This window comes from Strigops habroptila, chromosome 2 (assembly GCF_004027225.2).
Source record: "Strigops habroptila isolate Jane chromosome 2, bStrHab1.2.pri, whole genome shotgun sequence".
Classification (NCBI taxonomy): Eukaryota; Metazoa; Chordata; class Aves; order Psittaciformes; family Psittacidae; genus Strigops; species Strigops habroptila.
Window position 1 is genome coordinate 55,606,848 of NC_044278.2, and position 11,434 is coordinate 55,618,281.

General features: G+C 38.5%; 1 protein-coding gene across 1 annotated transcript in view; it reads left to right on the forward strand.

The window, feature by feature from the left end:
- Positions 1 to 10,323, forward strand: part of OCA2 (OCA2 melanosomal transmembrane protein) — a 163,556-nt gene extending 153,233 nt beyond the window's left edge. The window contains exon 23 of the mRNA XM_030476159.1: positions 9,726 to 10,323. Within this exon, the coding sequence (XP_030332019.1) occupies positions 9,726 to 9,813 (88 nt within the window). The 3' untranslated portion in view covers positions 9,814 to 10,323. The remainder of the gene's footprint in view (positions 1 to 9,725) is intronic.
- The last annotated feature ends 1,111 nt before the right edge of the window (positions 10,324 to 11,434 follow it).

Below are 11,434 nucleotides of genomic sequence, written 5' to 3' on the forward strand. Positions count from 1 at the left end.
GGAGCTGAATCAATTACGTATATTTGCATTTCCTAGACTTCAGAATGGTGTGATGCTTTTGTAACAAAACCAAAAGCAACAAATGGAGAATTAAACTAGTTTTGGGGTCTGCCTGGAGGATGTGGAGAGAAAATATATTGCTAATATAAAACAATAAACTCAAGGGTGGTATGAAGTTGTGATAAACTCAAAAAATCACTAGCATATCATGTTGAATCTTTGTGCCACACTTTATCATGTCATTTCTTACTTCTTCAGTAGAACATGAAGGGAACTAGCCTGTCTATAAAGAAGCTGTTCCCCTAATAATCATAGAATCATAGAGTCGTTTAGGTTGGAAAAGACCTTTAAGATCATCAAGTCCAACCATTAACCTAGCACTGCCAAGTTCACCACTAAACTGTGTCCCTAAGCGCCATGTCTACACATCTTTAAAATACCTCCAGGGATGATGACTACACCACTTCCCTGGGCAGCCTGTTCCAGTGCTTAATAACCCCTTCAATGAAGAAATTTTTCCTAATACCCAATCTATACCTCCCGTAGTGCGACCCGAGGCCGTTTTCTCTCATCCTATCACTCATTACGTGGAGTAAGAGACTGACACCCACCTTGCTATAACCTCCTTTCAGGTAGTTGTAGAGAGCAATAAGGTCTCCCCTGAGCCTCCTTTTCTCCAGGCTAAATAACCCTCATTCTCTCAGCTACTCCTCATAAGATTTGTTCTCTAGACCCTTCACCAGCTTTGTTGCTAACATCTTTGACACGCTCTAGCAACTCAACATCTCTCTTGTAGTGACGGGCCCAGAACTGAACACAGGATTCGAGGTGTGGCCTCACCAGTGCCAAGTACAGGGGAATGATCACTTACCCAGTCCTGCTGGCCACACTATTTCTGATACAAGCTAGGATGCCATTGGTCTTCTTGGCTGCCTGGGCACAAGCTGGCTCATGTTCAGCCGGCTGTTGAGCAACACTGCCAGGTCCTTTTCCGCTGAGCATTTTTCTAGCCACTCTTCCACAAGCCTGTAGTGTTGCATGGGGTTGTGATGAACCAAGTGCAGGACTGTCCTGGGTTCAGCTGTAATAGTTATTTTTCCCCTTCTTAGTTGCTGGTGCAGTGCTATGTTTTGTCTTTAGTCTGAGAACAATGCTGACAGCACACCAATGTTTTAGTTGTTGCTGAGACTCCCACCTGATATCTGTCTTGTTTGTCTTTTGCCTGATTCTTAACCATAAACGCTCAACCCTACCACCACCATCATTAAGCTCTGAACAATCAAAACACTCCTCCCCACCTCTCTTTCTTTGCCTGTCCCTTCTGAAGAACTTATAGCCATTCATTGCAGCACTCCATTGTGAAAGTCATGATCAGTCTTTTTTTTTTGTTTTTTCTTATGGAAGCAGTTTTGATGCAGGGCATAGGCCTACTTAATGTCAGTGACTAGATGAACCATTGGCCTCATTATTGTTCAGTTCCACAAACCATTCCAATGAATAAAAGCCTACTCTGCCTCTAGGACTTTCGTATTAAAGTATCAGGTAATGGATTGTTAAGGACTATCTGGGGACTCAGTCTTGGCAATAAAAATATTAATTTTTCATTAGTGGACCAGAAACTCATGTGAATTGAAACTATATAAACTAAATTTGCCAGCAGAATTTGCTAGAAGGTGTGCAAATTTAATTTTGCAGAATTTAGCTTTGTTAAATGTAATGGTAAACAATTTGTCTAGCTGCATATTGGCAATAACAATAAACACGGTGTTTGCAATTCTTTGGTCTCTTTGGAGCACAAACATTAGAAACATCAAGTATGCTACATTGCAACACAGAGAAAAATCAGCTGACTAAAGATGAAGATAAAATTCAGCCTGTGACATATTCCTTTTTGCCAACATACAACAGGTAAGATCACTTCTTTTCAAATAGTCATAACAATGCTGCCTGGCAAAGAATGGAATCATTACTTTGATTATAAACTTCTATAGTTTAGACAGCTCACTTTGGAGCTTTAACATTGAACACTGTGTATTTCTTGGGAGTATCTGTTAATGGAAAAGAGATACAATATACTCTTTTAAATGGACTATACAGATTGAATTGCTGAAAAAAATTAGGTATAAAGCATTTAAAGGGATATGTAGATTTTAGCAGTGTTAAAACTTAGGGAAACTGCTTAAATACAAAGCTGTCCAGTAAAATTGCTTGAAGGACCTTTGTATCTCTAAAGAAACTGTAGATATGATAGAAAACATAAGGAATAATAAAAAAATGGCACACAGTTTCTTCTGTTTTCTGTAGATACTTAGAAACAAACCAAGGCAAAACAGAGGTGAATTAAATTTTTATTATCTTTGAAGGGAAAAATCTGAACAAGAAAGAGGAAAGGTGTTTCTAAATTATTACAGCCCATCCAGTTCATTGACTGGAATTTGGAAAAAAACTAGTGTAACCCGATATAATTTCTGTAAGTAGTACATAATGTTAGTGTTTTCTTTCTTGTATTTGCGAAATCTGTTTTTTCAGGATATTAATTGCTTCTCAACATTGGAATACAATACCGATGCTTTGACTTAAACACAAATATTGTTCAAGTTGCTAGCGCACAAGCATTTGCCCATTTTTAAAAAACAAAACAAAAGGCACATTGTTTTCTTTTAAATATCAAGATTTAACAACACTGAAACTGAGTTGCTGCAACTATCGCTTTTAACCTCTAATAGTACAGAAGGTCTGAATGCACAGCTTCCCATTGAAATGAGGACTCATAGTCTTGCCTTTGCAAAGGCTTCTTTCTGTTTATCAAAATGGGGGTTTGATTAACCCCTCTGGAAGCCAGAACGCCATACCAATGTGCACAAGATTTCTTCCTTCTGGAAACTAAGGAAAGATCAGCCCACTTCAAGTATAAGTGTGAACAGATGATCTCTCATCCATAGGCTAGTATGTGACAGTTGGTTTCAGCTGGGAAAACTGGATGTGTCAGGTTGTCATGGCCACTTGATACTGTCTCTGTTGTTACACAGGTTATGTCGGTTATACAGATCTGAGGAAAAGGAAAGTGTTGAGAGCTTCCTCTGCTCTCTGTTTTCTTGGCTTTCACATTGGCTGAAGGATGGTGCAAACCTTCTTGGGGAAAGGATGTGCTTGCTATGTTCGAACTTCATTGGTTCACTCTTGACATTGGTAGTCAGGTAGAAAGTAAGTAGTGCTATCTTGGGGCAATCTTGTGAGTTGCTTTGGGAAATTATATCATTCATGTCAAGAGTAACTAAACTTTTACTTGAAGCTGCAACTTATCTGTCGAAGACCCTTAAAGGTGTTTCATGCCATAGGGCAGATAAATGGAGAAAAGCCAAAACTTTGATGGGTGAAGCAAAGATGGGTACACGGGGGGATCATACTGTTTTATCATTGTATTGGCTTTTCTGCCTTTAGAGATCTTTCAAAAGAGACTACAGATGGGATATCTGGGGTCACTTGATTTGTCTGTAAAACTCCTAATCCAGCAAAACACTTAAATCTATTTTCTAAGTTAGGATGGAATTATTCCTGTGCTTAAACAAGTAATTTTGGTTTAAGACATTTTTCTGCAGAAATATCTCACTGAAGCCTAATCTATAGAGCCAGGTAATCTGGATGGTCTGTATAAAATTACTAAAATGCATCTCATCATGTGCAAAGGTCTTAATCTAGCTTCCTTTACATCCTGTCACACCAGTGAGCTTGATTTAAGTCATTCTCTTTGTCATTTAAATGTGAGGTATTTATGTTGGCCCTGGGGCCTGTAAGGCTAAATGTGGGAAATTACTGTCTCATCCCCCTTTGTCATCTAGATAGAAGGTTTTGAATACCTTGTGCCTGTTGCCAAATTATTAATACAGATTTGTTCATTTAAAGGGATATTAGAAGGATAGCGGAAAAAATAACTTCCACAAATTTATCAGTGTTAGGTTGTTCCTCCCCAGTAAATTATCATTGTTAGTTCTAGCTGTGTTTTCAGGTTTGGTTTTGTACTTGAGCTTCTATTCTTCCCTGGCTGTCTGCAGGATTTCACCATTTCCTATTGGAATCGTGTATTTAGTTTATGAAGAAAGGTCAGATACCATTGCCATCTAATCACTATCATCTTGTTGATTTTTAAAAAATGAATTACAGTATTTTTTTCCTAGAATTTGTGTTTTCCCTTTTATTTTTTTCCTGGTGTTTCATACAGGTTGCTAGCTTCCTGTGAATGAATGGTTTTGGATAGTTATCAGAGTCACTTGTTCTGAAAGTCCTGTATTTTCTTTCAGTTGTACCACAGAGATAGAGACAGATACTTCAACAAATATTCTATCAATAGTCATTTGAATCTGCCAGGTGGAGCTGGCAGGCCAACTATTCTCTAACAGTGAAAGTCTGCACTTTTTCTTTAGATAATCAGAATTTTGGAAGGCCAGCAAAATGCTCATTGCTCGTTCTGCACATAAAAGTGTTGAGGATACAGCAAAACACCTTTAGGAGGATGTTCTAGATGGTGGGAGGCAAAACCTAACACCTTTACATTTTCTCACTCAGGATCTGATTTTCCTTATCTCAGGTTCACTCCTGGCAGGGACTTTATGGGAAATCTTGGCATAGACTCAAAACAGATAGAATATCATAAAAAAAAATTTGTAATTTTAGCAATCAGAAGAAAATAGGATTGTAGGTTTTGTTCTGTGATTTAAATTACATAGTAACTCCTGTGTATGGTAACTAGTAGGTAACCACACTGTAATTTTTAGGTAATTCCAGACTATATGAAGTTCACAACAATTTAATGTTGAATTAATGATCACTTGCAGTTTTAGCCACCTGTTTTCTGAGCTACAACAGGTGTCTAAATTTGAAAGGGCTGTGGGCATATGATACATATTTTGAATCTCTTTAGGCTGCTAGTAAAGTCCATACGTTCAGGTAAACTGTATCAGTATGTCAAAGACTGGGAATGATGGAAAGGTTGACACAATCAAAATGACAGGAGACTCATAGGGTAGTCTGCATTGAAAGAAAGGGAAAGAAGAAATAGGACAGGACAGTGACCACAGACAGAGTAAGAACAGAAAAATTGATCAACAGGAAAATTCCTGGTGGCTTCGGAGTAAGGCAGGCAAAAAATAAAAAAAAATTTCCTTTCAGTTTCCATCACTTCCCAAAGCCAAAGAAAAAAGGTAGGGAATCAGTCAATAGAGCAAATAACAATGTTTTGGGTATTTTTTTCCCCCAAAGGAATTCTGAGGTTTTCTTTTTTAACAGTCATGCCCCAAATCAGGCAGAACAGTGCTCTGAACCTGGGTCTTATACATCCTGGGTCCTGCTGGCTCTTAGAGCATCATGAAATAGAGCTGCAAAGTACTGTAGGAGATCAGTTTGTCCGGGAAAACTCAATTCAGACCCCAAAGGCTTCACTATTATTATTTAGCAAATAATATTGGATAAACTTATAACCTAAGAAAACTGTAGTATTCATATCTGTAGATACTCATTAAAAATTAGATTAATTTCTCTTGCAGTGAGGCAGGATCAGAAATAACTAGGTCATTACCAGTGAAAAGCTTCACTTCCCTCACTGGTTTTGTACCCACATTGGATTTTAATACATACTTCACACCTTCACAGAGTTTCATTTTGCTCATTTCAAATTCTCATTTTAATTTGTTAAGAACATGCTGAATTCTGTTCTCCACAGACATCTCTCTCACACTGGGGCAATTTGCAAGCTTTTCACTACTGGATCACTGAAGTTATTAATAAGTAAAAGTTTGTCCTAGACAGATCCCTGGGGTTCTCACTTGAAATGCTCTCACTATCTCACACTGAACTAACATCTGGTTGTTAGATTTAAGTTGGGTGACTTCATTTAGACCAGTTTTACATGTAAGCTTCTACTACAAAGATGAGGAGGGAAGAGTGGAGTGAATGCAAGATTCTGTCATCCATCCCTTCCTTTTGTCTGACCCTGCCTCCTCTCTGCAGTGGTGAAAACTCCCTGAGTTGGCTGTGCAGAGTTGGTATGATCCTTTTGTACCATACAGGCCATGTGTATCTCGCTGTCTGCAAAGAGGGAGAGGCAAGAAAAACCTGCCTAGTGCCAGATACAAAAATGTATTTTTATGCCAAATATGCTAATTCGTGTTTCTTATGAATCTGAAGTTTTATGAAAAGAGAGATTTTTTTGGCTTCTAAACTCTGCTGATGCTTTTTCATGGACAGGAGCCACTGAATGACATGGTGCATTTTGGCTCCAAGGATCGTGCTGAAAATAAGAGTTGCTGGATTTTTACGTCATTTAAAATGTGTTCTGAAATTTGGTATCATGATAGAAAACACAGGTATCTAAACATTGTGTTGTATGTGGCCTGAACAGGAACTGTGTCTTTGAGGGAGAGCAAGGGTAGTGTAATAACGTAGTAAGGCTTTAACCAACTCAATCAATTAACTCTGCAGTAACTAATACTTACTAACTGAGCTTTGTCTTTCTTCTCTCTGGTACACAAATTCCACATGGAATTTGTTCCAATTACATTAGTGCTCAGGCCAGCGAGCCTGAAATTCAGGCCTCAAGTTGAGGAGTAATTGTCGATGCAATGAGAATAACAGCTTTGTAGTTGTGCCCTATGCAAACATCTGCACCAAATGAAAGGAGATTCCTCCCTAGACTGGCTGTGTCTGGCTCCAGCTAGACATTTCACTGGCACTGTGGTAGTGGGGCTATGATGACAATTCCTGCATCTTTGTATGTGGCCCTGTATAATTCATACATTTTCTTGCATAGACCTCCTCCAAGCTGGAGCTAGCTTTTCTGTTCTCTTTTCAGCGGTTGAGTAGCCTGTGAATCTTTTTGGATCCTTCCCGCCACTTGGCAGTCTTCACAAAGGCATTACATTGCCATTCACCGCTGAGCTGCTGCGTGTTCTCCAGGGAGGTTTGTTAGGTTGCATTAGTGCAGATTAAGATCTGTGCTGTCCCCACTCCTACCAGTACCAGCTTATTGTTTGCTAACTGCAAGGTCAATAAAACTCTGTTTTCTGTCAAACAACAGCTGGTTTTCTTATGAGAGTTGTAGCAATGTAGCAATCATGACGAGCCTGTCATGTGGGCACAGCTGCAGGCAACATTCATTAGATATACTGAAAGATACAGGAGGATTTTTTTAGCTGTCCTATTTTATTCCTACAGCCATTGCTGGTTTTGCCTTTTTGTCTTATCTGGGCACTTTTATCTAAGTTAGATTAGGGAAGGCCAGGGATCAGGTTTGCTGAGAGAAGGAAGGAAAGGGTCTGAGAAGCAGTTAGCTAGCCATTGAATTATTTATTTTTTCTAAAATAATTCCAAGAGATGCTTTAGTTCTGCTATTTTACAATGTTTTCAAATTGATCATAGTTTTGTGACTGAATAATGATTCAGCTCTTTCAAGTGATGAGTCATTCAAAAGCAAGCATCTGACCAGTCAGTCTGGAAAAGAAGTAACAGTTCATATATACATGTTCATATGAACAAAAAAAAAAAAGAAAAATAAATCTTCCAAATGCATTTCAGACTTCTTGGGAAATATTTGAAAGCTGTGCCAATCCTATGACCCTTTCTAACAATTCTTCATACCTTTCACCACTTGGACCCAGCCAGTGCTTCTCTCTCCTCCTCTCCCTTTCTCTTTTCTCCAGTTCAAATACCAGCTTAACATTGATGTGTTTGAAGCCAGAATAGCAATAATAATGCCTGTTACCAAAATGGCGAAAGAGGCCAGCACACCAGGTCCTAAATCCCAGAGAGATGGAGAAAGCCTTTGAAGCCAGGCATGGGAACTGTCCTGCTGGACATATCTTGCAGGCAATATTGATTGGGTCATGGACACAGGGACATGCCAGCTTCTTCAGGGGGATGTTAAGGAGACAGAAACAAGATGATCTGTCAGCCCTGACAGCCTTGCCTTTTGCACTTTTACAGCCTTGCAAAGGTTTCCTTTCTGTTCTTGGTTTGTTTCTATTTCTTCTTATGTGTGAGATGGGCTCACTTTGACAGTGGGTCAAGAACGACCATGGAGCAGGCATTATGGACTTCACTAAATAATTCCAACATTTTCTTTAGAGTGTTTGGGTTTTATTAATTTCCTAATTATTCTGCAAACTTTATAGGTCAGAGCTGATTATTTTTGTGTTTGCAGTGACCCTTATTTCTGGTAAAATTCCCTTCTCAGTAACTTGAATCAATGGCTGTTAAAGGTGAAAACACCTCTGATCTGCTGATCAAGTCTATGCCTCCTTCAGTCAGCTTCTCATCAAAACAGCAATGAAAGAAAGATGACCCATGAAGATCTCAAGTTTTAGAGTAATGTCACAGCTGCAGGTGGTCACTTTAGAGTAGTGTCACACTGCAGATTGCAGTGAGCCATTAGGAAGTTTAATTTTCGTTTTATGTAGGTGGTTTCATACCCTGAGGAAGTGGAGGCCAAACTGAATGCCCAAAGAGGTCCCTTCTAGCTGTGGCTTCCTAAAGAAGGAGCTATTCATCCACTCAAGCTCAGAGAATGGTGTCTTTCTGTCATGTATGAAATGAACATCTCTCCATCAGTGCTCTATGGCAGAGGTGAACAGGCTGAAGGAACTTTCCTAAGGGCTCCTAACATGCAAAAAGACAAACTAATATACTCACTTCTAATAAGTAGGCCTTACTTCAAGTAAGAGAATAAACGAAAAGCTGTACTTCAGAGAACACTGCCATATTTTGATGAGGTTTATGGGAACTAACAAAAGAAAGCATGTAAGGAGGGTCGTTTGTGGCATGATCGATTCGCACCTCAGTTCTTTTGGTTTTAGTAACATAAACCAAGTAAGTGTGATCACAGCAGTGGTTCTTCATAGCCCTCAGTATCATAAAATAATTCTCTAAGTTTCAGAAAACTCACTTCTTTTCACACATATGAAAGACCTACAAATCCAGCAGAGTAGGACTTGGCCTACTCTACAGCATCCTTTCCAGCTGTCTGTCTCTGCTTCCTGTGTTTGTCAGTCTAAAGACAGCTATAAAATCTGGGTCTGAAAAGCTTATTTTGTGGTGAAAATAAATAGCTGTTTTTATAGAACGGTAAAGTTTTAGCATTTTTACATCTGTCTGGGGTTTATTTCCAACAGTCCATTAATAATAAAGTTTGTTAAACCTGATGAGAGGTACAGAAGAGGAATACTAGCTGTATGTGACTACAGATCAACAGGGAAACAATTTCATGAGTTTCACCCATAGATTAAGTTATAAAGTGCCATACTAGGATTATACACCTAATCTGAGGTCATACGCATTAGAAAATCTATTCTTATGCTGCATAATTTGTAAGAATTGTTATTTTTCCTGAAAAATTGCATGTTGTCTGGGAAAATATAAAGCACAAAAAGAAACAAACAAAACAAGTAGTCATGCTAGATTCTGAGACAGAGTGAATTGGAAGAGATTTCCTGAAACCAGTGAAATTATGCTGCTTTTGACCTCTTATCTCTTAAATAGGCTGGAAGTAAAAATGTGAGCTTGAATATTAGACTCCTAGACATTGTCATTCTCTCAGTACGTCCATGCTTTCGGCACTGCTGTAAGCATATTCAAGGCTTGGAATGTGTAGGATAACTTAAATTTTCTTTTCCTAATTTGCTTGGAGAACCAACTATTGTATCTTTATTAATCTTTACTGTATTTTATTGTTGTTTCAGGTTAGGTTTCCCCATGATGATTGTGTCCTGTACCATTGGGATGTGCTATCTTCTTGTTGCTCATGTCGTACTAGGTTGGAACTCATGACAGTTTATACTTTCAAGACTCAAAGAAGCTTTCTCTTTACTTTAGTTTATATATCAGAATACTAAGAACACATATAAAAGAAAAAGGATGTGTAAAACACCAACATATGGTATCAATCAAAATGATTGCATCAGCATCGGGTTTGGTCGTTCATAACCTTCTGTTTTGTGAACAATTTGCAGAACTAGACAATCAAAATTAAAATAATACATATATTTAATTATGAATGCAATTCTTGTGCAGCTGAAAAGACACCATCACAAGGGAATATGTTGTGCCTGATAGTTTGTATTGATACAATCTGAGTATAGTCACAGATGAAAAACTCATTCACAGTAGCAGATGTTCAGTAATTTCTTTTTAGGGCTTCATTTGTCTTTGTCACTGTATTTAGCTACTTGTATTAAAGTAACTAATATTCAAGTTGTAATAATAGACAGTTAAGCAGTAAGTCTGTACACTATAAAGGATGTATTATTATCTACGTTTAAAAATAAACACATCTTCTGAAAATCTGCTGCGGAAGGAATTATTATTTTGGAACCGGGACTGCATTCTGTGGAGGCTTTGTATTTCATTTTAAAGCTCCTAACTAGTGTTGAGCAACTTTTTTTTTTTCTTAAAATAAACTAATGCCCCTCTTCTTATAAAAGTACAGACATAAAATGTGACAAATCACTGGACACTTTCCATTTAATTATTAATTCACTTCTGTGATGGAGTACTCTAAATCTTTTAACAGGTTAATACACTATATGGAAGAATGAGATCATACCTTGGCTTTGATTTCCTTCTCTCTGATAATAATATGTTAAACCACATATATTGTTCTATATAATTGGCTGCCAGAACAGGTCAAACATCTCATTATGAATATTAAGTTCTGTGACGCATTCAAGATCTCAGTCCCCATCTCCCAATACCATTGTGGAACTGGTCTGAATTACTGGCAGGTCTGTTTTACCTTGAGTCAGAGAAATTGGCAACCTCGTGAGTGCAACCCTGTAAAAAGTCTATCACCCCCCCCCCCCCCCAAAAATAAATAAACAGCAACAACAATAGCAGCAACAAAACCAACCAATCAAACAAGCAAACACCCACTGAAATTGAATTTGGCCTATCTCACTCTCAATCTGGAGACTTTTGATTTGTAAGAACACTTTACTTTGCAAGGTGAGTAGTTCCTGCCAGGACGCCTTCAGCACCAGAGCATGGGGAAAATGGCACCCAGGAATCTCTTTCCTGAACCACAAGAGCCATGAAGCGAGACCCAAGTCCTTGCCAGGACTTGTCCAGGAGCTCTGCTGATGTGAGCAGCTGACTAATAGGGGGTGGCACCAGGAGTGACGACCACCACCACCCCTAAATGTAGGGGGGTTGGAAGTAGATGATCTTTAAGGTCCCTTCCAACCCAAATCATACTGTGATTCTATGATTCTATGTAATGGCTAGAATTCTGTTTCACTTGAAGAAATATTTATGCTAATCAGTTTAACATTGATTCCTAGTTAAAAGTATTCACACAATATTTTATAGTCCTTAACATTTCTCACATTGGAGCAATCTCGGTGCAGTCACTGGTTTTGCAAGAACTGTTATTTTAAGCCATAGGGAATGCAAA